This window comes from Neolamprologus brichardi, chromosome 18, assembly GCF_056152115.1.
Source record: "Neolamprologus brichardi isolate AB-2024 chromosome 18, ASM5615211v1, whole genome shotgun sequence".
NCBI lineage: Eukaryota > Metazoa > Chordata > Actinopteri > Cichliformes > Cichlidae > Neolamprologus > Neolamprologus brichardi.
The window spans coordinates 27,661,641-27,689,610 of NC_142121.1; the positions used below are offsets into that span (position 1 = coordinate 27,661,641).

General features: G+C 42.8%; 4 protein-coding genes across 8 annotated transcripts; 2 read left to right on the plus strand and 2 right to left on the minus strand.

The window, feature by feature from the left end:
• Positions 1–113: 113 nt before the first annotated feature.
• On the minus strand, positions 114–2,444 carry LOC148097763 (alpha-2-HS-glycoprotein-like). Its single transcript, XM_087832319.1, has 7 exons — positions 2,156–2,444; positions 1,688–1,795; positions 1,521–1,602; positions 1,250–1,404; positions 1,061–1,156; positions 858–929; positions 114–734 (listed from the first exon to the last, which is right to left on the minus strand). Exons 1-7 carry the CDS (start codon positions 2,351–2,353, stop codon positions 309–311), a joined length of 1,137 nt encoding a protein of 378 aa, XP_087688445.1. The 5' UTR covers positions 2,354–2,444; the 3' UTR covers positions 114–308.
• A 1,494-nt stretch (positions 2,445–3,938) lies between these two features.
• Positions 3,939–9,573, plus strand: LOC102777052 (sentrin-specific protease 5-like). Of its 5 annotated transcripts, none has more exons than XM_087832265.1 (11): positions 3,939–4,314; positions 4,684–5,313; positions 5,416–5,628; positions 5,704–5,809; positions 5,885–6,032; positions 6,145–6,192; positions 7,120–7,197; positions 7,386–7,523; positions 8,626–8,709; positions 8,797–8,847; positions 8,931–9,573. In XM_087832265.1, the coding sequence occupies exons 2-11, from the start codon at positions 4,941–4,943 to the stop codon at positions 9,045–9,047; spliced, it is 1,356 nt and encodes a 451-aa protein (XP_087688391.1). In that variant the 5' UTR covers positions 3,939–4,314; positions 4,684–4,940; the 3' UTR covers positions 9,048–9,573. The 5 variants fall into 5 exon arrangements, with proteins under 5 accessions (XP_087688391.1, XP_087688389.1, XP_087688387.1 ...); XM_087832263.1 differs by having other exon boundaries at positions 3,939–4,149; positions 4,226–4,314; positions 4,684–5,628; XM_087832261.1 differs by having other exon boundaries at positions 4,684–5,628.
• Positions 9,574–10,727: 1,154 nt separating this feature from the next.
• LOC102777344 (protein crumbs homolog 1-like) lies at positions 10,728–17,630 on the minus strand. Its single transcript, XM_006786862.2, has 8 exons — positions 17,582–17,630; positions 16,360–17,331; positions 14,297–14,847; positions 14,001–14,166; positions 11,473–12,382; positions 11,347–11,388; positions 11,114–11,236; positions 10,728–10,980 (listed from the first exon to the last, which is right to left on the minus strand). Exons 1-8 carry the CDS (start codon positions 17,628–17,630, stop codon positions 10,728–10,730), a joined length of 3,066 nt encoding a protein of 1,021 aa, XP_006786925.2.
• Positions 17,631–18,889: 1,259 nt separating this feature from the next.
• zbtb41 (zinc finger and BTB domain containing 41) lies at positions 18,890–27,802 on the plus strand. Its single transcript, XM_087831454.1, has 11 exons — positions 18,890–19,147; positions 19,637–20,878; positions 21,793–22,000; positions 22,585–22,654; positions 24,221–24,368; positions 24,702–24,831; positions 24,964–25,059; positions 25,183–25,289; positions 25,425–25,530; positions 25,679–25,767; positions 26,392–27,802. The coding sequence occupies exons 2-11, from the start codon at positions 19,669–19,671 to the stop codon at positions 27,021–27,023; spliced, it is 2,796 nt and encodes a 931-aa protein (XP_087687580.1). The 5' UTR covers positions 18,890–19,147; positions 19,637–19,668; the 3' UTR covers positions 27,024–27,802.
• The last annotated feature ends 168 nt before the right edge of the window (positions 27,803–27,970 follow it).

Consider the following 27,970-nt stretch of genomic DNA (forward strand, 5'->3'; position numbering starts at 1 on the left):
GTTGGCATGAGTCAACACAACAGGCCATCAGCACTGTGGACTTTTGAAATCGTTCTAGAGGACTTTGCAGAATGACGGCAAGGACTACAGTACAAATGATCCGTGTGTCCTCATTAACCCTGTAAATTCACTTGAGATTTATTCAACATTTTTACAGACAATTTGACAGAGAAGCTGATTTGACAGTTTAAAACAATGAATTATTTCTCATTGGTTGGTGTTTTGTTACATCTACTGGAAATGGCTAATGTATCAAAGGTGCTCTGCTACAAATGAAAGCAAGTATAGAGTCTGTGAGACTTGAACACTTAGAAGAATCTGACTCTTCCTGGGCAGACTGGCACGAGAGTAACTGGTCCTGTTTGAACAGCAGGAGCATCAACCACGGCAGCAGCTGCAGCAGATACATCTCTCTTCTTCAAGTTAGGTGATGTATCCTTACTCCTTAAGGATTCTCCAGCTGAGTCAAAATCTGCAGCAAGGGCAGGGTCTGCAGCTGGAGCTGGATCTGCAGCTGGAGCAGCAGCAGAAGGGACGACAGGTACATCTTCATCTGATTCATCTAATTCTACTGACTCTGCAGATAACAGGACGTTTTGATGGGGGTTGTGGCGAGCTGTCAGTTTGTGGTGGCTGTGGCCGTGCTTGTGTGACAGGCCGTGTGTTTGCACATGAACCACTGGTGGTAGGACGGGGTCTGCAGCTGCAGTGCTGTTGGTATCTACAATGGGAATCTAAAAAAATGACATCAGTAAGAGAAAAACAGTTCTTAATGTTTTCTATGTGAACGTTAGACGGTGAATGTTGTTTTATTTTTATGTATCAGAATATATTAGAAGTCAGATGCAGTATTTTACCAGAGTGGAGAACATCTTGCAGTCCACACTGTGCTGGGCGATTGTACCTTTGGCTGTACAAATCCCACGAGCCTGGAGAGAGAGGCACAGCTCTCAGTTTTGTTCATTTTCAACATCTGGTGACCTGATTGAACATTTCTCCATCTCAGATCAGCTCAACAGGCCTGAAAACAAACTGAGTGCTTTTACTACTGTGTACTCACAGCCATGGCATCGTTGAGAGGCACGCAGGGATCCTCGGTGCAGTTTCCCTCAACGATCACATATTCTGTTATGAAGATGGGCCCACCAGACACAATCTGAAAGTATTAAACAGCACTGATGAACTGACAGCTGCAGGTTAAAGCATGCAGCTGTGTTACATCTGGTAAAAAGTATCCTGACTGTCTGACCTGTGATGACAACCTTCCAACCTCCAGAAGAACGTGTGTCGTGTTCACAGTCATGTTGTTGAAGGTTGTCAGAGAGGCATGGACAAAATCCAGCGCATCGGTGTTATTGAGGGGAAGGAGGCTGGGACAGCCCAAACACAAATCCTCTGTGGATACTACAAGTCGAGCAGGAAAGTCACATACAGGTTATTGACGCATGCAGTATGTATGGACACTGCTGTGGTTTGTTCTTTGTAATCATTTGGATGAGAGCAGCATCTCTGATCTTTACCCTCTGATTTGCACTTGAATGCAATGACCTTCAGAACACCGCCAACCTTCTTCAGCACCACATCACAGTCTCCTTCTACCGCCTGGAACGAAGAATCAAAGTAGGTTGATCAGAACTAATATCGACTGAATTACAGGAGTCGAAACCGGAGAGCTTCTGTGTCTCACCGTCTGTACTTTGGGCCTGACTGTGCAGTTTGCAAGAGGCAGTGGGTCCAACACGTGACAGTCTGTCTCCAGCAGGTCAACTTCTATGTCATATTCATCTCCGTCTGGCTGAATAAGCAAAAATATATACAAATCAATGCACAATTGTTAAGTTACTTTTTAAAAATGTAGTACATAAGATGGTAATTGACTAAATTCTGCTGTATATATTATTCCAGATGCAGGTGAACATATGACAGCTACTATTAGCAAAAATAGAGCACATAGCTGCTTTTGATTTAGTCTGAAAATATCCTAAAAAGTTAGAAAGAGAGGGGCACCATAAACAAAACTGTCTATAACATGATGCAGTATGGACTGCTACACTTTGTTTTTATCCTTCTTCTCTTCCCAGTAAACTTTATTCTTGTCTACTATGTTCACACATTTCTGTATGTAACTAAACAGCACCTCCACCTGCTGACTTACCTTCGTGTAGACCTTGATTTCGTCGATCTGGTTCAGTACATACTTGTAGCCATGATGGTGCTGGGCGTTGAGGTAATCCTGCGCCACCAGAGCAGCCTCCTCTGCCTCGGGGGAGTCGCACAGAGGCCTTCGCACGATGGGTTGAGCCCATGTCCCCACCAGCAGTCCCAGCACCACAGTGAAGCTCAGGAGGTTCATTTCTGTGTGAAATGCAACAAAAATAAGGTATCACAGACGAGCAGACACTGGTAAAGATGAGAGGCAGAGCTGGTGCAGGTCGCTGCTTATATATCCTGTACTTTAAACATGAAAACAGAGCCAAGTTAAACACCATGTTCATCCCTCCTGACTCTTGCGTCACACGGTGGTGCTTTTTTTTTTTTTTTTTTTCAAAGGATAACTACCAAAGCAAATGGAAACTCACAAAGTCCAGCGTGGGACGAGCAGCCTTCAGTTCAAATCAGTTTTAGTGTCACACTCACATATACTGATACCTGTCTCTATGTCTGCCGTGAATATATATCAAATATTACATGTGAGAAGATCTTTGGGTTCACTTGTATTGTATAACCAGCTGTCTCCCTCAACAGAGGTCACGCTGGTCAACTACAGAGCTGGGCCCCACTGTCAGCAGGGATCTGCGGACTTGCTCAATGATACTAAAAAAAAAGAAAAAAAAAACAGGATGTTTGCCAGATTTGGGGGTGGGGGGGACAGCGACCATCTGCTTATTACACCAGTGTCACTCAAGGTCAGCAGCAGGCCGCAAACAGAGATACTGATGAGAAGATTTCAAATGTTTTCTCAAATGAGCAATAAAGTGCAGACTGAGGACCGCCGCAGAGTTTTTCCATTCCCTCTAGAATACTTCACAAAGCTTTGAGGTTTAATAACTTTAGTAAAAACACACGGTCACTTCCATTCGGCATTAAATCACAGATATGTTACAGTACCGTGCAAAAGTCTCGAGCCACGGCCATTCCTTTAGATTTAGCTTCGAATGAGCCCTTTAAACTGTATCTTTAGGCACTTTGTTAGTAGCAGCCTGCCACAAGAACAACCTGCCAAGTTTGTTTGGCTTCTCCTGAAAATAGTTTAGATTTTTCCCAACTACTTTTAAAATTGAAATCTTGTGGCAGAGACTTCATTTTTAAAAGGCTTCCCTGCAGTCTCTGCACGTAGCAGAGACTGCAGGGAAGTCCATAATGTTTTTGTTTGGCTTATCATTTTCATGTTTAGTTTTGTGGACTCTGGAAATGTTTAATAGTCAATGACTGCAGAAGGTTGGAAGGCAACCAAGACATTTTTTATTCTGATGTTTCTGTAGCTTTGTATTTATTAATGAGACATGATTTCTTTGATTGGCGTTTTAATGATATTGCAAGATCAACTTTAAAGACAAAACAGAAATGTATGATGGATGAAAAAACATAAGAGGTAAGAGTGTTGAGAGTAATGGAAACTAGAAAGAAGAACTTATTGTGGTCTTATTTTGCAAAGTAAAGGGATGCATAAGTTGAAGTTGAAGATACGGTATATTTACCCGGGTTATCAAGATTTGTTGTAACACTTGTTTTTATGAAATTTCTATAAAATAAAACCCCTGACGCACAGAGAGGGCCTGCAGGGGGCAGTGACACACTTTAATGTAACTAAACGGACGCCTAAAGAAGAAGATCGTGTTTTGATTGGTCAGGATAAGAGGGGCACGTGACTACATGTGACTGTTAACGGTCAACGGATTGGATGAAGCCGAAGTCTAACAACCAATCACGGCAAGACGTCGCTCACGTTGCGTCCGTCTGCGTGATCCAATCTTGCATCGGCTAACCTGAATGCTAAGTAAGCTAAAGAGTTTTAGCTCCAAACGCCGTGTTCTGAATAAAAAACGCTCTGATTTATGTGAACGCACACACGGACAGGACGTGTCCGCTGAGAGCTTTCTCCGCTTCGAGGTTTCATTGAGCCAAACGAGGGGGAAACTGCGAGGCTACGTGAGTGTGTGGCTAGCTGCTCGTTTGTTGCAGCCAATTGTTGGGTGTCTTTAAACATCGCCGGCTTTTTTTTAAGCAAGGGTCTGTGATTGGAAACACGTGTCTGGAAGAAAGCAATTCAAGGCGGGCAAAACAGCGACCTGTACCCGCTCCGACAGCCTGGAGGTAACAAAATAATATTGCTTGTAAAAATAAAAATGTGTGTCTTTCTATGTGGGGACATGTGCTGCACACGCACACCTGGAGGCAGGTCTGTAACTCTTAGACCTCTGACAACTTCTGAAAAAGGCCTCCTTCTCAGTATAAAGAGCTGATGCAAGTGCAAAAGCAACAAGTGTGATGGAAGATCTGTTCAGATCATTTGCCTTGGTAAAAGAAGCAGTAAGTAATTAGTCCATACGCACGATTATACCTGAGAAGAATTTACCAGCGTTCAGCCACTGATCGGTTCACCGCAGAATCAGATCTATTTATGAAATCCTTTTTCATCAAAGTGAGGCTCATGTGTAATCAAACTTTTGTTCTGTGTCGCAGCAGATGGTCAGACTGAAACCAAAGCCAGCACAGGGACCCCTAAGTAAGCTGTGAGGATCCTGTCAAATTGTGAATTCTTCAGACCTCATGTTACTTCACCTTTCCACTTCGAGGTGAAATTGTCTCAGCTAGCAGCGGCTGGATCATGGCCCGGAAACCATGTAGCTCCGTGTGTTGGTTTGTTGCTAAATGCTGCTACGTTTGAGCCGTCTCGCTCACACTTGGCTCTCGGGAAGGCGTTCTTCACTCTCTGCCAAATGCACCGAGCACAGAGCCAGCGGAGCAAAGCGAAATACTTGAAGAGGAGGAAGGGATCCATTTCTTTAATCAATGGGGTCTCTCACATGTCCAGGCGAGCCAAGAGGCGCTTGTACTGTAAACTACAGCTTTGGATGTGGAGGAAGTGGAGAGAGAAGTGCCACTTTGGGATATATAGAGCTAAAAAACGCTTTGGCTCTGGCTCGGGCCCCGGCCTCAGTTTAAAGACACAAAAAAATAAAAGGAAAGCGTACCACGTGCTGAATGCAGCAAAAACATCAGTCCTTGTGTCAGCTCTTGGATGTGATACTGGAGGTTCAGAGGATCCCCTTAAAAGACAGAACCAGGATGTGAACACAGATGCTGCTGCAGGTACTGATGGTGAAACCATTACAGGAGAAACTTTGGTACACATTAGTGAAATTAGACAACCTTTAAGACACTGTCACAGTATCCAATCTTCATTAAATGCAGACAGTAACACATGTGAAGACGTCACACAGAGCAGGGTACCAGGAACAACTCCTGCACAAAGACTCGAGGTCGGCAGCCCATCAGCACAGACTGCTGGTACTCCAGGCCAGGACCAGAGTACAGTCACAGATACTGATGAGACAATCAGTAGTAAAAAAACAGTATCCCCTCACACTGATGTCAGCCTGAACGCACTGACGAAGGACATCCACGGTATGTGCATCGTTAACTTTTGGTGCAACTTTCTTCTCTGGGCCGTTTGTGAAGACAGTTTCTGTGTTTCTCCAGAGTTTCTCGATGACTTCTACATGAAATATGGAAGCTTAATCCCATTACGTAAGAACGACGTCTTGAGGCATCTCAAGGGGAAGTTTTACACTGGTTTAAGTGACAGGTAAATCAGAATTCTGTTGTTGTGGTAAAGAGTAAGTGGGAGTTTTCTGAGCTTTGGCTGTTTGTGTCTGTTAAGGAAAAACACAGTCCTCTCTGAGGTTACCAGATACCGAGCTGCGATCCTCCAGAAGCCCATCCCGTCTTTTCAGGTGGTCTACAAGAAACACACGTTGACTCTGGACGATTTGTTGACGCTGGCAGATCAGAACTGGCTCAACGACCAGGTTAGCATCATCTATAACACCAAACACGCCATGCTTTACTGGATTCACTGGAGTGTGAATGTTTAAGATCAATGTAACGGGTGTATGTACGCATTTGTTGTTTCTGTTGAAGGTTATGAACATGTACGGGGAACTGATCATGGAGTCTTCCCATCACAAGGTAATTAAACAAAGCTCTACATGAAGATCTAAAAATGCTGGAATTTTTCTTGCATTGGAACGCTAAGGGAAGAAAGATTTCACCTACCGGAGTTATTCATTACAGGGACTATAAGGCTGTATGTATTTCTATATTATTTAATGAGGTCAGTTTATTTAGTCCAGACTGTTTAAAATGCTTTTTACCCCTCCGCTGTAAAAGGCTGACAGAGTATTGCTGTCACCCTGCCGGGCAGGGAGGCATGGAGGAGGAGGAGAGCTGGAGAGGGCATCAAGCCAGTTTCAGGAACAGTTTCTGCTCCTCTGTACGAGGAGGAGCAGGAGCCCCACAAAATGACTTCCAGCTGCTCTCTATGAGGGTGGAATGAGAACTTAATGTCCTTAAGTTGGAGCTCACAGATGATCTTTGTGCAGCTCGACTGGCTTTCGGTGCCACAGATCACCAGAATGGGCAAGTCGACCACTGGCACCCTTCGCTTTTCACACATGAGAGCAGATTCACTGAACATGTGTAGCAGACCTGAGTCTGAAGATATCATCCAAACGTGATACTCTCTGCAGCATCAGCCAGGATGATTGGTTAGGCAGTCGGTCAGTGATGCTCTGGTGACGAATAGCCTCTGAGCGTCCAACATGGCTCAGCTTGTTAGCCAGTGCTGCGTTGAGTGCTGTTAGATATGGAGATGAAATCCACAGACCTACAGTTAGACCTTATGCTGGTGCAGTAGGCCCCAGGTTCCTTGCTAGTAGCCCATGTAGTGCTGTGGACTACCCCTAGGAGTACTGGTACCCCAATATGAGACAATACTGTAGATATCGTTCCAATATTTATCCTATTACTTGAAAGCGATGTTTGATCCTAGAACTTTTAAATCTACGTATTTTTAATTGTTATAAACTGATGATTTCTGTTTGTCTTCGCTTTTAGGTCCATTTTCTCAACAGTTTCTTCCACCGGCAGCTGATGACCAAAGGATACGATGGTGTTAAGCGATGGACGAAGCAGGTGAGCTGTTAGATGGAAATGATGTGATACCCTTGTTAGTCATGCAGCTTTCTATTGCCATGTTTCTCCCAGAAGCAAAAAGAACTAATATAACTTTTATTTCTATGCAATGAAAAGTATAAAAAAAGTCTCTAAAGAACTAAAGAGTGGGTGGGATGGGTGGCTGTGATCTCCTGTGTCTCGTCCAGGTGGATTTGTTTTCTAAGAGACTTCTTTTGGTGCCTATCCATCTGGAGGTTCACTGGTGTTTGGTGACTGCCGACATCGTCCAAAAGAAAATCTGCCTTTATGACTCTCAAGGGAACGGGCTCCAGAAAGTTGGAAGGGTAATTCCACACTTCACGTACACTAGGGCTGCCACAAATGATTATTTTGATAGTCGACTAGTCACCGATTATTTTTGCGATTAGTCGACTAATCAGATCATGCATCCATTGGACGTAAAACGTACAGCTTATTGCACCAGCACGCATCTGCTCTTATATAACTATCACGAGCTTACAGCTTTAAGTGTTTAAGGTATGTGCTAACTAAAAATAAAGACAAGATGATGGTTTATTAAATTTTAATGAAATTTGCAGGTTGTTTCGGGTAAGTTTAATAAACTCCTTGCTATCTAAAATATAACAGGACACCCGAGTATATTCTCGAGCATCTCACACTTCTGATAATCAGTTGTCTGCTTGACGTTTATTCAGTTGTGTAAAAACTATAACTTTAATCTCAGCCGAACCGATTTACTCAGGAACAAATAAAATACTAAAAAAAGCCAAACAATAACATTTTGAAGTTATCTAAGTGACTTATATATATTTAACCTGAGTAGCGAAAGACGGCGGTGGGTTTGAAAACGATTTGCCGGGAGTCCGGTGTTCTCACGGCTCTAGTGAGCCTTGCCCCCGGCTAGCTATTGAGCTAGTGGGTAACAGACGTCTCCGAAAACGTCTGAGCGATTTTGAAGATATGTGGTGTCCTGATAAACTGAGTAGATATTTGAGGTTTACACAGTTACATTCTCGCCTGAAAATATGTTAAACGTTTATTTTGTGACCCAGAAAGAATAATAAGAGTAATATTAAAACTAACTAGCTGCCGCCATTGTTGGAAACTGAGCTGGGCTGCGCTGCGCTATGAATTCTGGGACAGAGCTACTTCTTCTTCTTCGGGGTTTAACGGCAGCTGGCATCCTTGTACATGCAGTGCTGCCATCTTCTGTTTCAATCCGTTATTACACTCTTAAATCCTACTTATTCCTGCGTCTTTTGTGATCTTACAAAGCTTCAAACGACGCGTCGACTATTAAATCAGTCGTCGACGATTTTGATAGTCGACGTAATCGTGACTAGTCGACTAATCGTGGCAGCCCTAACGTACACGCAGTTACTTTGACAAAATACTTTTTCTTTCTAAACGTTTTCCTCTCAACAGAACATCCTGAAATACTTGATGACCGAAGCAAAAGAAAAGAAGCAAACTGCTTTTGAAAGTGGTTGGACGGTAGCGTTTGATGAGGTACGTCGTCCTGGTTTAAACTGTTACCTGTTTGAACGCTCGCTCTCACTGACATGATGTGCTGTCTCCCCCTGCTGCTCCTCGCAGGAAGTCCCGCAGCAGACCAACGAGAACGACTGCGGAGTTTTTGTTCTGGAGGTACGTGCGACTTTGTTCGCGTGCATGATTGTTTCAGATTTGTTTCTGTTGCTTGCTCACTACATGATATTGCTCTTTTACAGTATTCTAGATGCCTTGCTCTGACAAGACCCCTCCACTTCTCACAAAAAGACATACCAAAGATACGAAAGAGGATCTACAAAGAGCTCTGCGACTGTAAGCTCCATGAACAGGACTGATGAGTCATTAACTTGTTGGATGGATGTGTTTTGGTATAAAAATAACATAATAAGCAACTTAAAGGAGTCCAGATGCTTTTCTTTCCAAGCTCCTTGGACTACGATGACCTGGTCCAAGGACGACTGAGAACCTTCACAGACAACATCGTGTAGGGTGTGATTGTGGTAGCAGCTCCACAGCGGCCTTACATTATGTATATAATGTGAAAATACGATCCCTGCTGCGAAATATAATTCACTCGTCAGGTTACAATTTCATCCATTTTGGTAACTACTGCATATGATCAGTATTTAATCAAGCATGTCTTTGAGAGGAGAAGAAGAGTGGACTTACCTGGAGCCATACGGAGTCTGTCCTGTGTCCGTTTGGCAGCTACTATGTTTCTGTGAATCTTATTGGCACCATTGTTAGCATCAGATTTGACCTGTTATCACCAGATGACTGAATTGAAGTAGTGTTTTCTTGAATGTGCCTGTTTCAGATGAGCAATATGTATACAAAGGATTTAAATAAAAACTGTCATTTTCCAAACATTTCACATTTATTTATATTTGTTTCTCCTAAAAGAGACCTTGAATGCTCATTTCCATCTACATGTTCTTTTCCTTGGACTCTCAGAGTAGGTTTGCATGATTCATATTTCAGTATGATCCTTTTTTTAATCACATATTGGACCTTTTGCAGCCCCTCAGGTGTGCCTGATGGCCAAATTAGGCATATCACATCACACAGCGCCAAAGTAGAAAAAAATGCATAAGAGTGAGTGTTTAACTCACATGTTTGCATTTGCTGACCTCACCAGTTCAGTCTCTATCCATGTTTAATATGAACATCCATGCTATGTAGATGCTATGTTTGAGAAATGAAGGAAAAGCATAATGGGTTCCCTTTCAAGATCAGATACTGTATGCAGGACAACTTATTTTATATTACCTTACATAAATATTTGTAAATACGTCTTAGATACATAAATTGTAATTTGAGTTTCATCCTCTTGATTATAACTATGCGAGGAACAGTTACAAAACCCCAGTGAGAGAAAAGCTGTCGCACAGATCATAAAGTGGATATTTAAGGCACACAAAGAGCTCTCTAAAGTGCAGTTTTCAGTATTAGAACCAGATTCACACACTGTCAAAAACACGATGGAGTATGTATTGTTCAATATCACATAACCAAATAAATCTGTTCACAACAGACACATCTCTATTGCTGACCCTGTCAGTACATTACACGAATACATAACGTATATTAACAGTCACTGTTCCTCGTTAGCAGCTCGTTGTGAAGCTGAGATTTAAAAAAATTGTCTTCATAAAAAATTCAAACATTCATAAAAGTCTCATGTTTACGAGTGCACACTGAAACCAAGAGCTGTGTATCTGCAACACGGACCACTTAAATACTGCAAGTATTATGTAGATTAATGCAGATACACCTGGTTTATCAACCTAAATCACAAGAGGCCACAAAGGAGAACAGTTTCCCCTTACCACGGAGACTATGTAGGTAGATATATTTGCTCAAAATGTCTGTGGACGTGTATGTTCCCACAGGGAGAGATAAAACTGATTCATACAGCCCAAAGATGTTGCAGATCTCCTCCAGTAGATGTGCTGTTGTTACTGATTAACCCTTCACATCGAGCTAGGTCTGATTTTATTCATCATAAAGAGGGTCTAATCGTTGATCTGGAACCCCCACTCAATTTCTGGCTCGTCGTCGAGACGAATCACGAGGTAGGACACGAGCTGGAAGAGGTTCTGCCACAGGCCCAGGAAGAGGTACAAGTAGAAGTCGCTGACGTCTATTTGGCAGTGAATCCCCGAGTAATTCATGTCGCACACGCACTCAAAACTGTTCACGTAGTTGACACAGAAACCTCCGTTCATACACGGGTCAGAGGCACATTCATCCAAGTCCTTCTCACACCTGAAAGGAAAATTTAAAAAAAGTTCTGTTTTTGGCCACTTGGGGGCAGTAGCGGCACTGACATGGACTTTTAAAATCACACGGGGTGGTTGGCAAGTTGCGTGCAAATTAACTATCATTATGCATGTCATACCATTGTCCCGCGAAGCCAGGCAGGCAGTAACAAGCATCATCAGCCTCGGAGCAGTGTCCTCCATTAAAGCAGCTGTAGTTCCAGCGTGTACCCGTGCATGTAGACAAAGGCAACTGAGGAAGTCTGGGCAAACATCAGAAGAGAGAAAGTCAACACTGTTTAATTCAGAAATGGTTGATATGTTGTTTACTTGGTTAAGTGAAGTGTGTTGAATTTGATGTAAAAGCACTTACGGATTGGTCTCGATGTACCATGGGATTTCAGGGAGTTTCTCGCTGTAATAGAGAAGTTTGCAAATCAGCACAACTGGTGACATTGCTATCTCTGGTGACATTGAAATCAACTCTTGAGGAACTCACTCGCAGTACTGGCCAGTCATATTTTGAGGGCATAGACAGGAGTACGTCTGGAAGCCTTTGAGGCACGTGGCGCCGTGGCTGCAATTGCTTTTTTCACACATATCGACTTCTACCTCACATTGCTCGCCGCTGTACCCCTGCTCACACGCACACTTATACCCTCCAGGTAGGCTGACACAGTTGCCGTAGAGACAGGGCCCGGAGATGCAGGGGTCTGTCGAGTCTTGACACAGGTGGCCCGTCCACTCGGAGGAACACGTGCACTGATGCAGGTCAAACAGGTCCTCGCAGACACCCTCGTTCCTGCAAGGGTTAGGTGTGCAAACACTGGCTCCCCAGCAGCCGTACAGCAGAGGCGCATTGCTGTTTATCCTCAAAAACTGCTCCTCCTGAGGTCTGGGCAGGTTCAGCTCTGTATCGGGGTGGAAAGGGAGAAGAAGCCCCCCAATCTCGACAGGACCCAGACAGCCAGACAGATCCACTCCAGCATTCAGGCTTAGACCACCCAGGAAGATGTCCGCTTCCTTGCTGAGAAACTCCAGGTCACCCACAGCTGTTTTGGGCATGCTAATGGCCTCCTTTCCTCCATCCACGACCATGATCCAACTGGAGGTCGATGCCTGGGTTTCCAAGCTGAGCTTCACAGTGTGCCACTTTCCGTCACTGAACTGAGTCTGGCTTTGAATAGACACGTTGTCCTTGTCACCCCCAACCTGGAGATCCATGACCACATGAGAGTTCAGGAGAGAGATCGTCAGGTAGTTTGAGTCCTTGTGTGCATGCAGTAATGTGGCAGCAAGCCGTCTTGAGCGGAAGCTGAGGGAGACACTGGTCAGGCTGCGCTTAATCTTTCCATTGCTCCGGTACTGTGGAATGCTGCTTCCAAGCCGGAATGTCACATTAGACAAGCCTGTAGCAGAGACATGGAGGAGCAGCTTACTACTCAGGGATCTTGTTGCAGTCTCAAAGCATCACACCCATACAGACTACAGTCCCTCCTGAACATTAAAGACTCGTGTTTTCAGGTCTTGAAGAGTAACCTAACACCACATTGCTCTTAGCCCTCCCTGTGGCTGAAAGTTTGACACAACCCATTGTAAATATGCTCTACTTTTTGGGGCGTGGGCCATATTATAGAGCAAATTAATCTTTCCTAATTGCATCCTTTTTTTTAAACATATGTACACGATAAATGTTGTATTACTCGATTGTCCTTTTTCCTTTTCAGTTATCCAATGTAGATGTGAGAAGAACTTTTCTCCCTTACAAATGCCAAACAAAAATAAATGTCATCTAAATTTAAAGGCCTATGTGAGCTTTTCATGATGGAATAAAGTCTAATTTAACTTTCTTTCTTTAAAAATCACTGTTCACATCTCTCAAAAGGAGTGTCTCATACCTTGTAAAGTACCTTGAGGTTAGTCAAGGCTAATCCACTCCATAAAATACCCTTAAAACTACAGTCTACTTACAATGTAAGATTGGGACATGTTATTGGTTTTACTGTCAAATTACCAAGACATTATGCAGCACTTAGAGCATTCTAGATAGAGTATTTAATTTATTTACAATAATTGTTTCTTTTCATCCTCTAAAAGCATTATTCTAGTATTCCTACCTTTATGAATGTGTAGGTTATTATAATTACATTGTAATATCAAATAAAAAAAACACTGACATTCCATTAAATTACAGGAGAATTACATGCTAAGTTGCACGCTGTATTATAAAGCGTTAAACCAGTTTCTTTAAGAACTGCATACTGCTCATGTTTAATAAAAAAACAGTCTGGTCTGCTTTTACAAAGTGCACACCGTGAGCGGGAAGTTTCTAGTGTAGTCACAAGGTTAGAGTTTAATTAAGCTAATCTCTTTTTTCAGGACTCTGTAAGTTCAACCACACTTGACAGTAGCCTGGCAGCATAGCAAATACAAACATACCAACTCTGCCTCAGCGGAAACTGATTTGTACTGGCGTACAGAAGGAGATGATTCCACTTTATTCTGACTGAGCCCTAATAACTTCAACGAAAACATAATTCCAAAAACATCCAGTGTGAAATAACCCCACTGTCCTTACCGTTTGTTTTTATTTAAACAGCAAATTAGCTCAAAAACTGTTTAAAAAGCTGTTTTCCCCTCCCCTCTGTGAACAGGAAGACATGTCATCATAAACTACCACAGCCATGTGGCAGCAGAGTTAATCTGACCAGGGATTACCACGCCTTAGAGGAATCCCATGCAGGATCCCTGCCTCTACTGTGTTCCCTGCTGTAATCAACAGTGCTGTAATTAAAACTGTGTGTGCACCATTGAGTCCCCTAAAGGGACGTGCAGTGCTGATGATGTCTTCAGTGGATGTCAGTTATATGCTATCTGAGGGGCTCGCACATTACTTGTAAATTCTTCCAAATGCTTGCATGTGCCATGAATGGGAAATGAATTCTTAAAGAGTCTTTATTCCTCCCTGATGATGTACTTTCAGGACAGGCATTATGCATGACTGGAACCTGTTATCAGGTTACTTACATTCAAAACCCTGAGAGAGGGGCTGACACATTGCAGCAGCTGGGCAGGGAGACAGCTCGCACCATTTCACCTCCTCACAGCGCCGCCCTGCAGTGTTGGGGGGGCAGTTGCAAATGAAATCATCCCACATGGAGTAACACACTCCCCCGTTAAGACAGGGGTTCACCTAATGCAGAGAAGACAGTATCAATTAATTAAAAAGCACTCTTTCAGTGTCAGTGCAGACACCAGGGTCGCAAGGGGTAGCAGCTCATGCACAACAGCGTTATCGATATGGCAGCACTGCCACAACTCACAGCACAGGCGTTGTCGCTGCTGCATCCTTCTGCAACGCTGATGAGTTGTTCCAGGTTGTACGATTCTACCAGAGTTGATATTGGATAGAACTGCAGTCTTTTGTTGTTAATCCTCAGATCCTGGATGCATCCCTTGAAGTACCCGCCAAAAGAAGCCGAGGCCCTTGAGTCTGGTAGCCCCCCGACATAAACCATATCCCCAGGATGGACCTGGATGAGCCTGATGGGCATAGAGCCCTGGCTTTGGGCTGACTGGAACAAGGTGGCTACCACTCCTTCCAGTTTCAGAGTCACCAGGTGGAAATGGCCGTCATTGATCACAGCCCGACCGACCAGGGTCTCAAAGTTGTTGACCTGAACTTTGATCATACCCGCTTCCAGCCACAGGCGGAGGTACTGGCTTGTGCTGTTAGTCATGATAAGGAGCAGACCACTGGACTGTCTGGTGCGGATGAACATGGATATGATCACAGTATCACCTGGGTCATCATCCAATGAGAACACAGCATAGCTCTCGAGGTCTTTGTTTCCAAACCTGGCTGTGATGTACTCTGTATAAGCACGAGAAAGAGAGAAATTCATAATTTACTTAACAGGAGCAGTAAAGTCTTACATGTACAATCCCAGTAAAAACTGTTTAAATGTGCAGCATCTCCAGTCTTTATGTAAGTGATAAAAAGATGTATCGTCTTATCCAACACCAAATAGTCTCTAATCTCATTTTTAAGCAAAACAATGCCATGATTATTGTACAGTTGTCAGTGTTATGGGAACTAAACGAGTTATTGTTTCAGTAAAAGGTTTTTACAATGAAGAAGGCTCACAGGTCATTACAAGGAGGAGCTCCTCAGTTTGGCAACCAAAGAAGACACAAGTCCATAAGACTCCCTGATCTGGCAAACTGAAGGCATTCCCGGTCAATTACTGAATACCACGTTTTTTTAATCCTCGATGCAGGTGTATGTTCTAAAAGCATGGCTGTTTGACTTGACAGTCTGCTATTTCTACCAGCTCCGTAAGCTCCTTTAACGTCTGCTGACTAATTTTATCCTGCAGGGTGCTTCTCTTCACAGCTCACTGACACTTGAGCAGCAAGACGACTCAGGCTGAACTTGAACTTGAACCAGTGCACCTATATTTAAAGGGTATCTCCAATAATTTGTCAATGTGCAAGTAATGTGCAAGCGATCGTGGCTCAAGAGTTGGGTGTTCGTCTTGTAATCGGAAGGTTGCCGGTTCGAGCCCCGGCTCGGACAGTCTTGGCCGTTGTGTCCTTGGGCAAGACACTTCACCTACCGCTTACTGGTGATGGCCAGAGTGGCCGATGGCGCGATATGGCAGCCTCGCTTCTGTCAGTCTGCCCCAGGGCAGCTGTGGCTACACCTGTAGCTTGCCTCCACCAGTGTGTGAATGTGAGAGTGAATGAATAGTGGTATTGTAAAGCACTTTGAGGGTCCCGAAAAGCGCTATATAAATGCAATCCATTATTATTATTAATTAAATGTTGTTCATGATTCAGAAATTTTACCTAACAGAGATCAGGTTAGCGCTAATGGATGTGGTTCAATGGAAATTGCACCACATCTATTAAACCAAAAGTTGCACAAGGCCAAAAAAGGCTTTTGCTCACAAAACCTACATATTTTTTAAAGTTATAACCTCAGACTGAAACAGCCATTTGTTAAAGAGGACCTCCATTGCTGTGTTTCATTGTGGGAAAGAAAATTTGTTTTTTGAGGTTCTGTACCTAAAGAAATAAAAAGACTATGTAGGGAGGAGGCTGGGATGGAGAGACAGGTCAACAAAACACTGGATGCAGAGCTTTTTCTTCTTCTTCTTTCTTCTTCTTTCTTCTTCTTCTTTATGCAGTATTTATTGTTGCAGGTAAGGAAACAAACACAGGAGAAGCCCTGGACAGTAGGCAGGGACAGACAAGGTTTTTGTGGATGGCGGAACAAATAGGAAGAAAAACTGGGAACTAACAAGCAATTTGAGTTTATTTGAGAATCTAATTTAAAGATTTACACAGCTTGCAATGATGCTAATGTATATGTAAGTCTTACCCTCTGCACAGTTGTTTCCCTCATATGGCCTGTGGCACTCACAAAGGTAACCCTTCCAGCCTTGGCTAACACAGCGGCCTCGGTTCTGACACGGGCTGTTGTCACACTTGTCTTTGTCGCTGCACCCCACAGTGATGTTCGCCTGGATGCGTGAACCTTCTGGCGCTATAACCGGCAATAACAGCCGTGAGTCTACAAACACATCTCTGAAGCAGCCCAGAAAAGCAGGAGGGTAGTCTGCTTCCTCCACTGCCCTGCCCAGTGTCCAGTTCCCACTGATTGCTCCAATGAAGAGGCTGTGACGAACTGCTCCTGGCTCAGGGAGAGAGGAGGCCTGTTCAAGCAGCTGGACTTCAGCATTGGACTCTCTGGTGCAGCTTCCTTCAGTGCATAGCAGCCTGATGAGACTGACCACGCCACCCAGAGATGCTTCCACTGTGTGCCACTTGCTGTCAGACAAATACCCTGGAAGCTCTTGAACCAATGTGCTGGAGCCTTGGCCTCTCAGGCTGAGGAGGCAGAGATGCCCATGCATCAGCTCGATGCTGAAGAGCAGATCGTCCACCTTGCGTTGTAAGAGGGTGCCAAACAGTTGTTCCGTCCTGAAGCTGAAGGTGACGTTAAGAGGAGCTTCTTGGTCTAGGAGCGGCGTCTGTATGTACATATAGCCTCTGGACTCAAATGAGAAAACAGTGGGAGTCTGGCATTTAGGGCTCGTGAAGCCAGGAGGGCAGATGCATGTGTAACTGTGGTGATCGTTCACAAATAAGGGAGAACACACTCCTCCATTCTCACACTGGTTCTCATTACAGCCTGTAAGTGCAACTGTGCAATTCTGTCCACCATACAGCTGCCCGTTTTGGCTCTGAGAGGCGCAAAGGCATCTGAATCCTCCATTGTGGCTCTCACATACACCACCGTTTTGGCATGGCTGCTGTTCACATCCACTGATATCCTCGCTGGAGACGGTGTCTAGAGAGCAGATTAGAGTTCATTATAACTTTTTATACATATATTTGTGTAAACAGAGAGGCACGTAAGGCGTCTACACAAATGAATTAATTTTAAACATACAAAAAAAAAATCAGCTGTACAAACTTCAGTACACTTCACTTCAGCCAGTATTTCCAAATATGCCAATGACGAGGTGAGAACGAGAGCAGAAAAACATACTAATGACTCTAATATTGACCTCTGACAACAACACACAAGTTATATTTACCTGCAAAAAGCAACCACAGCATGCAGAAATACCCGCTGAATCTCAACATTGTCCCTTACAATCCTACAAACTGTTCAATATTTGGCAGGTTTGTTATTTTGGATCAAACACAGGTGAAAATACTTGCATGTGCACCTCCATCTTCACTGCCTGTCCTCACTGTTTGTGTGCGTTCACTGAAATGCATGGATCGCTGCACGCCAGATAGGAGGGATTAAGCTAATGCACTTACAATGTCTTACACGTTAAACGTGTTGGGGAAGGGAGGGGTGCACCCAAGAGGCTAATCTGAACAACTTCAAGCATGTTCCCTGGACAGAACTCTAATGTCCTCTTATGTAAGGGATGGCGATGCCAGAGGTGCCAGAGTTTGGGCACAACTGAAATTCAGTTTGAGAATTAAGTTTATGTAGAGGTAAACAGTCCTTCCATTCACTTTTATGCACATGTCCTGAAACATGGACACTAACGCAAATGGATGTATGCACGTGCACACACATATGCACTGCAGGTTGAGTGCAGTTTGGCTGCAGTGGGCTGGATCAAGGCTCCAGTCTTTGAATGAGGCAAACTGAGGCCAGTGTTTCTAATCTGGGAAGCATCTTTGTAATTTCAATGCCTCTGACGTAACCGCAATTCATTTAACTCTAAGAGCATTCACTTTGGTCTCTGGTACAACTAATGGGCTTGATGCTCTGTTTGTGTTGCTTATTTTACCATTGGTCTGGTAAAGTCTCAGGCTGATAAACCTAGGACTCCACCCTATGATGAGGGTTTTGAACCCTTAAACTCATTCATTGAAAATATTACTAATATACACCGTATTGCCATGCATTCACTTTAGTGAATTCAGAAGTACAGTGCTAACAATGTACTTCAAATTTAAATATACAGTACAACCAAATTGCCCTGCAGGAGGTGGGGGACTCTGTAAATTCTTCCACCTGGAGGGGCCACAGCCTAATCGTGGATTCACATCCAGGGCCTTCTTGCTGTGGGTCAACAGTGCCGACCATCACACCAGGGTTCCTCCAATATTACTTTATATTATATTATTGTTGCAATTGGCTGGAAATGTTACATTTTTAAAAACAAAATGCTGCATTTATATGTTGTCAACGGTTTTAAAAAAATCTTAAATGTTAGCCGTCAGATAAATGTAGTTGGAAAGTAGAAAAAAACAGAAAGCCAGTATGCCATTAGCTGTTGGACTACATTACCCATGATGCCGTCGTGTTATGAGCTCACGATGATAATCGACAAAAAACGCCCCAGCCTTTGTTTATTTCGTCTTTGACTTTTCATGTATTATATAGAAAATGAAGTAACACGGGCATGAACTGTCGTAATTGTTGAGGTTTATTTCACTGCTGCTTGTGCTTACGCGGATAAAAATGGACCGTTAGTGAACAAAAGCTGAAGCAGCCAATGAGCAAACGGCTTGTTTCGGTGTCTGGTGGGGCGTTACAGATATCCAGGAAATTATTATTCCTTCGTTTATTTCTCACATTTCTTATTCAAGCTGGGGGTACGCGGTGCCTTGTAAACGTGTCCCGCAACTCTTAGGTAAGACGTTTGGTTAAAATACGAGTGCGTATTAAATGATAGTTTGCAGGGTAACATCAGAGGTCGTTTGTCAACACTCTCCTCGGAGGGGGGCCCGCCCGTCACTCCGATAACACAATGTTAGGGGTCCTTGAGGTGGGGAGCGAATATGTAAATGCCCCTGTCCTGGCAGTTAACAATTTAGATTAGCAGCAGAGTTACTAAGTTAGCTTAATTTCACATTTAAGGCCACTGAGGCCTTTATTGTGTTGAATGCATTGTTTATAACGAATAGCAGTTTTGTGTTTCGCATTAGCACGATAAATCTCTTAGCATCTTTTTATGTGTGGTTATGCATATGTATGACTACAGACTCCTTTTACAGTCAGCTTTGCTGCACTGTGTTGACCTCTTGACTAACATGCTCCTGTGAAATCTGAATAAAAAACCAAGTAGTCAGCAGCTATACATGTTCAGTCCCAGCTCTGATGACATTCCTCTTCTCTCCAGGAGGGATTCCTTGTAGACCTGCAGACACATTAATGACGAAAAAGCCTAGCACTATGCTCCGTCCCAGACGTGGCAGGCAGGCCAGTGCCAGTGGTGACGGTGTACCTCCATTCAACATCCCAACAAATTCTGAAACGTTACAGGAGTCAGCCCCACAAATGAGACATCTGATCATGTCACAGCACAGTAACAACCTCCTCAATTTCTTGAATGAGGACCGGAGCCGGCAGAAGTTCTGTGATGTGTTTGTGTCTGTAGGTGGGAAGACCTACAGTGCCCACAAGGTGGTTTTGGCCCATGGGAGCAGCTATTTCCATGCTGAGCTGTCCAAGAATCCTTCTGCTAAAACTCATGTGACTCTGGAGCACGTGGAGGACTCTGTTTTCCAGCACCTGCTCAGCTTCTTGTACACCGCTGAGTGTGTTGTTGCAGAGACAGCACTCCCAGCTCTAACTGAAGCGGCCCGATTCCTGGACATGATGGATATATTAAAGCTGTTATGTAAAGACGGTGAAGTACAACCTGTAAGTGTGATACAAACCCAGGTTGAGACAATAGCTTCTCGTAAAGTGGAAACTACCTCCAACAACTCGTCAGGAGCTGATACAGAGATCCACAGTCCAGCTGATGTTCAAGGAAACCTGTTCGGTCATGATAACTCCAATCAGAGTCACTTGGCTGAGAGTGTACACACTGATGTACATCAGGAGGCCTCGAATGAGGAAGAAAAGACGACAGGTCAGGGAAGTGCTACCACACGGAGATCAGCTCGTAGGAGGAGAACACCTACTAAGTATAAAAGAAATGATGGTGAGTACTGTAGCAGTGCTCCTAAGGAAAAACAAAGCACTGCATCATCAAGGCAGCACAACAAAAACAGACTGGAAGGAAAAGGGGAAGTGGATGTGACAGCCAAGCTGGATGTGAATAAGGCATCTAAACCAGTTCAGGGTGACGATGTAATGGATGTGGACGAGGAGGAGGAAGAGAGAGGAGACGCAAATGCCGCCATTATTGCTGAGACAGCTGATGAGGCAGAGAGCCGTGCAGATCTGCAGAATTCAGATCTACAGAGGACAGAGCAGCAGGCTGCTGAAAGGGTGGAGATGCATGTTGGAGCAGCAGCAGGAAGCTCTAACCAGAGTCCAGTGTATCCTGAAGGTCTGGCTCCAGTCATCATACGGAACTCCAGCAAGAAGATCCTCAAGTGCCCCAAATGTGACAAGACGTTTGACCGTGCAGGTGGGAACCACGGAATAAGATCAAGATTATTAGTGTTATTCTTATCTTACAGGGTTAACAGATAATTATTTTTTGTGATGTTATTCAGTGTTTGGTCTGCACACACATACAATAGCTATAAATGCTCATCATGAATTACCACAGCCTAAGATATTGAGGGTCATTCCATAGAAGATCAGTCAAAATTGATTTTGTAAAACTTTTTGTTTATTTATCAGCGCTATGTAACCCTAAAAGTTAATAGAGTTGAGTTGTAGTTTGCACTTTTTAAATTTTATTGCAGCATTTCACCCCCCATAATTTCATGGGTAAAAAAATAAATATATATATATATATATATATACCATTAACACGGTTAACCTGTTAGACAGTAAAACATGTCATACATTTGTCATACAAAGGGTCTTCTTTTTTGTCTACATTTTCATACGAGTCTCATCTCCTGGCCATGGTTCCTTCTGTTTCATAATATATATAATACAGTAAGTTTGTAATGTTCAGCAAGTGTTTAATATTAGATTCTGTTTAACCAAGGAAAGCAGGATTTGTGATAACACAACTAGTGTGGAAGACTATTCAACTGATTTCCTATTGTTTGGTATGTTTGTCACACTTAAATGTTTCAGATCATTAAACAAATGTAAATATTAGACAAAGATAACACAAGTAAATACAAGAGTTTCTAAATGAAGGTGCTTATTATTAAGGGAAAAAAATCCAAACTTACATGGCCATTGTTTATAAATTGATTTTTTTTGTCGCCTTTAAACTGTCTTTAGAGAGTGCCTCTAAAAGGCATTGCTGTGTTTGTATTGTAAGTGTAAAGGGTTTTTTCCTTGTAGAGGTGTGTCTGTAGTGTGTGTTTATCTTATGACCCAGATGTGTTCCTAATACAGTATAATACATATTTCCAGGGAAATATGAGAGCCACACTCGAGTGCACACAGGCGAAAAACCTTTCCAGTGTGACATCTGTCTGCAGCGTTACTCCACCAAGTCTAACCTGACTGTACACAAGAAGAAGCACGCCAGCGACGTCCCGTTCCAGAAAAAGGAGCACAAATGTCCCTTCTGCAACAAACTCCATGCCAGCAAGAAAACCCTGGCCAAGCACGTCAGGAGGTGAGAGATGGCCATTTTACTTTGGTATTGTAATAAATTCACATAATGTTCATGGGATGATTGATGCCAGGGTAAGCAAATGGATGTAAATGTGCAAGTATAGTATGTTTGGACCACTCCCAGTCGCTCTGGTTGCAAATCATCACCAGCTCAAGATATCAGCATACATGTGTGTGAGGTATTTAGACTTTGCTTTGTACAAAAAAGAGAAGCTATAACACTGCATCCATGTGCATACAGTGTATATGGTGTATGCAGTGCAGTGAATGATAATTCATATACACACATAGTTAAAAATAAAACCAGAAAGATCAGCCTCGTGCTGAAGAGTCTGAGATTAGCAGTCTATCATTTTACATGTTCAATTTCCGTGTTATTGGATTTAATATACAATTAAAATGATTGAAGCAGTGTCACCGCCACTATAGCGCTCATATTTGTAAAACTCTGGCTCTACCTAAATTCTAGTTAAGATATTATAGTTAAGTCATTTGTGCAGCACAAACATCACACGACACCAACATCAGCTGAGCTGCTGCTGTGCTGTTGCGCTGTGTAATGAAGTATCTTCTCTTTCCTGTCAGGTTTCATCCAGACCACATCCAAGAGTTTCTTACCAAAAGGAAGAGGAAGAGTGAAAGCTGGAAATGTGCTGTGAGGACTGGTTTCAGTTTTGAAAAAATATTTATGTTATTGACAGTGATGTTAGGAAATGCATTTCTCCCGATGAGCCCACATCCATTTTTTATAATATATTTCCAAGACTCAGTCAATCAAACAATCAGTTATTATCAAATTAAATAGTTTTTAAGAACTTTATCTTTTTAACTGATAGTCTGTGGAATCAACAATAATATTAGTTCAATTCAATTCAATTTATTTGATACAGCACCAAATCACAACAACAGTCGCCTCAAGGTGCAAGAACCTACAATAATACATACAGAAAAAAACCCCAACAATCATATGACCACCTATGAGCAAGCACTTTGGCGACAGCGGGAAGGAAAAACTCCCTTTTAACAGGAAGAAACCTCCGGCAGAAACAGGCTCAGGGAGGGGCGGCCATCTGCTGCGACCGGTTGGGGTGAGAGAAGGAAGACAAGATAAAGACATGCTGTGGAAGAAAGACAGAGATTAATAACAAGTATGATTCAGTGGAGAGAGGTCTGTTAACGCATAGTCGGTGAGAAAGGTGACTGGAAAGGAAAAACTCAATGCATCATGGGAATCCCCCGGCAGCCTACACCTATTGCAGCATAACTAAGGGAGGATTCAGGGTCACCTGGTCCAGCCCTAACTATATGCTTTAGCAAAAAGGAAAGTTTTAAGCCTAATCTTAAAAGTAGAGATAGTGTCTGTCTCCCGAATCCAAACTGGAAGCTGGTTCCACAGAAGAGGGGCCTGAAAACTGAAGGCTCTCCCTCCCATTATCGTATGAGTTAATTTTTCATTCTGCAGTCTGCAGCTGATGTGGTAAGATACTGATAAGACCAGAACGCACAACCACTGTGGTCCCACTTGCAAACTCTTTGAACACGTTTCCCTTTCTTGTCTCTGTCATGCATTCATGCATGCAAATGTCAATAAAGTGACAGTACTTATTTTCAAGCCTTCTGCTAGGCCTACGGAGGAGGAGTGAGGATCAACAAAGATGATTTTTTTTTTAATTCATACATTTTTTTATGTGGCATGTCATTTCAAATGCAGCTTTTCAGACAGCTCAACAGGTGTCACCAAACACAAAGTGTCTGTGCCGTTTGCCACACAGTCTCTCTTGTTTGCTGCTCTAACAGTTGTTGTGTAATCGTTTTATTCTGAGAAATGGAGAAAGATGTAAGAAGGAGAGGAGAGGAGAGGAAGGTGACAGATTATTTTCAAAGACAAGGACTGTTCAGCAAGTAACATTTGTTAAAATAGAAATTTACATGTTACACAACTTATTGTGAAATGTCTTTTATAACAGACTGAATGATAATAATTTATTGCTCAGAGTTTATACGGGATGGCAGCTGTAGGCTAAACTGGATAGTTTGTGGTCTTGTGGTAAAGTTATAATAATGGATTAAGCTCATTGATCATTGTTTTCCTGTGTCAATATTTAAAGAAACTCTTTATACTAGTATATCTGTGAAATAACCAGTGTTTACACCCATGACTTTTATATGGGCTGTAATGATGAATTAATCCTACCTGTAACCTTTGAACTCTCTGTATCAGATCTGTTTCAAGACCTTCACTCGCAAACCTCATCTGGAGGAGCACATGATCCTGCACAGCCAAGACCGGCCTTTTAAATGCTCCTTCTGTGATGAATACTTCAAATCCAGGTTTGCCAGGCTGAAACACCAAGAGAAGTTCCACTTAGGTGAGAACTATTTTTTTCACTTATATATTTAAACGTATTTTTGAATCTCAGATAAGTATTTAAGTAGAGAATATTCAGGAGATAAAGTTATTGTTTTTCATGTTTTCAGACTATATTAAATCCAAACCTTTAACGTTTTTCTCCAGGTGCTTCAACTTCGTCTCATAGTCCAAAGACATGCAGACGGGTTAGTTTAGGTTAAGTTAGTGATTCTAAATTGACTGTATTTGTTCATGTGAGAGTGAATGGTTATCTGAATGTGCCAGGGTGTACTTTTGTAACCGTGTTGAAGTAGCAATTGATGTACTCGATTTCATCCTGCCTCATTTTCAGGTCCTTTCCCCTGTGAGATCTGTGGTCGTCAGTTTAATGACACTGGCAACAGGAAGAGGCACATCGAGTGCACACATGGAGGCAAAAGAAAGTGGACCTGCTTGGTTTGTGGGAAATCAGTAAGAGAAAGGTACACCTGTCTGTGCCTCTTACATTTCCCACATGGCCCATTTTTACGTGGGAGTGCACTATGTTAGACAGCAATGATTATTTATTTAAAAAAATAGTCATAGATGATCATATTTGTGTTTTCACTTTGCAGGACAACCCTAAAGGAGCACTTGAGGATCCACAGTGGAGAGAAACCTCACCTCTGTAGTATTTGTGGCCAAAGTTTCCGTCACGGCAGCTCCTACAGGTGGGTCCTGTGAGATTTGGAGACGCCGTTTGGTGTTGGTGATCACAAAAGTTTCAAACTTTCTACTATGAACATAAGTTCATAGTAGACTTGTCTTTAATGAGAAAACTGTTCCTTGGACAGGCTTCATCTCAGAGTCCACCATGATGACAAGCGGTATGAGTGTGATGTTTGTGGGAAAACCTTCATACGCCACGATCACCTGACCAAACATCAGAAAATACACTCTGGTGAGCATGGAAGGGACGGCAGTGCTATTCTCTAGTTTTACTTGTTACTTTTGTGGCTTTTTCTCCACACAGAGTCACATGGTACAGAGTAAAACACTTAAAACAGTATTTTAACTGTGCCCATTTCTATTACAGGTGAGAAAGCACACCAGTGTGAGGAGTGTGGCAAGTGCTTCAGACGCCATGATCACCTGACAGTCCACTACAGAAGTGTTCATCTGGGAGAGAAAGTCTGGCAGAAGTATGTTATACAAACCACGGGCTTGTTCTCTAGTGTTGTGGTGTTGTTGTTGTCACTTGCTTCTCTCTGCATCTCATTTACAGAGTAGCCTGGAGGTTTGGTAAACGTTCCCTTTGTGTGTGTTAATGACAGGTTTTTTTCCTCTCAGGTATAAAACTGCTGTGCATCAGTGTGAGGTCTGCAAGAAAGAATTTAAAGGAAAGTCAAGTCTAGAAATGCACTTCAGGACTCACTCAGGTAAGGAAGCAAATGAATTAGTGGAAAGTCTACATTTGCTTGAAAATACTTCCTGTATGAGAACAGAAAAGAAGTGGATCTTTAATGAGTGTTTTTAGGCTTGTTTTATTCCTTTAATAAACTCTGAATCCTTTAAACACGAGCAGCTTCAACTGGAGATTATATTCTGTTTTGGATGCAGACACAGATATCTGGATGAGTAGTCATTCTTGTTATACTTCTTTGAATCTCACTTTAAGCCCCGTGGATGTGTCTTTAAGCTCCACGCTCACCGTCTCATGATAAAACTTAAGTCACTTTGACACAAACAGATCTGAGCAGACTCCTGGATGCAGAAACTATAACAAGACCACTAACTGCTGCTGATAGCTGTGCATTCGTTGTTTAACAGTTCATTTGTATGAGCTGTGTCAAGTAGACAACATTTAGAAGAACCATAAAATAAAGACTTTTTGGGTTTGGAGAAGTGATAACAAAAGACACCTCTACAAACAGTCGGGGGTCTTGAAAGCCCGACAGTCAGTGTTCTGATGCAGGGTCCATCAGGACAGAAGATGATTATTATTATTAAAATTAAAGGTGCCGTAGACGTGAATGTCTGTCTTTCCCTGTTATGTGTAACAGGTGAGAAACCGCACAGATGTCCCGAGTGCCATCAGACATTTCGGATCAAGAAGACTTTGACGAAGCACATGGTGATTCACTCAGACGTCCGTCCCTTTAACTGTCCCCACTGCAGCGCCACTTTTAAAAGAAAAGACAAGCTCAAGTACCACGTCGACCACGTGCACAGCACGCGCTTTGCCGAGCAGCCCCTCAGCTCGATCGGTGAAGAAAAAATAGTGTCGGTTACTTTTGAGGAAAGCTCAAAGACGTACCATGCCGAGCCCAAGTCGAGCCACCAAACCAGCCCCGCTCCTACAAACGTGTGCGTTCCCGTCACTTTAGTTCCCATCCAGATGGCTGGAGGAGCGCAGGGCGACTTGACCGTTCACAGGCCTCCACCTCACTCCTCACAGACTCACACAGTCATTAGCTTGCAGACTCAAGGACAGCAGCAAAACTCTGGCTACCAGGCTACGGACATGGCCTTCTTAGAGAAGTACACCCTCACACCTCAACCGGGCAACATCGTCCACCCCGTGAGGTCGGATCAGATGCTGGACCACCGAGAGCAGTCCTACCTGGGAACGCTGCTTGGACTCGATCCATCTTCCTCTGTGCAGAACTTGGCCACCTCTGATCATGCCCACTGATGCTCCTTGGCAAAAAATTGGAGCTTAAAGGCACAGCGCAACAAACTTGGCACAGAAATCATGTCGGGAGAACCAAAGACGTAGTCACCTCTGCAGTGTGTTTGTATTTTAACATCGTGGTGACTCGCAGTCAGACTCACGTACCATCTAAACTTAGGACAAAAAAAATGAATCCAACCAGATTTTGATGGATTTGTGTGACATGTTTAAGATAAATTTAATTTAAACTTAAAAAAAGACATTCTGGTAATAGTAAAACATTTTTAAACATTACTTTAGCAAGTCCAAGTCTAGGCAGGATTTTTTGCTGTTACTGAAGTGTTTACTGTTTCATATCAGAGTTTTTATTAGCACGGTCACTGTCATTTTTAACGGATTCATTTTAAAATGAATGATGAGATTTTTGACAGACAAATCATGTAATTATTTTTAGTACAAACAGTTTGCCGGTTCTAACTTCTAATAATTAATGCTGGTTCACCAAATACATAATAAACCTCTAATAAAAATAATAATCGCTGGTGGTTAGAGGAATTCTAAACTGTGACTGCAGTATACATGTGTGCAATTTGTCAAAAACAAGCACAATGATTTTTTTTTTTAAACTTGATGTCGTTTTATGATTTAGAGTGATGTAGGTGAAAGGGAGAGCTTTCAGCCACTTGTGAGCTTGAACAGCTGTAGGTGTGAATAACCTTTGTTGTTTAGCTTTAGTTACACATCTGGTTTTAAGTTGAGATGTTTCATGAACAAATTTCAAGCTTGTTAAATAAAGTAAAACAAGTGTACAATGAATAACATATAATGACTCTTTATTTGAGGGCAATAATTAGGCATACACTGCATTTCTTTTACAGATGAAGACTCACCAACAGACAAGTCTTTTTAAAGATAAGTTTTCAGTTAATATCTCTTTGGAAATCACCTGGTTGGTGCAAATATACCCC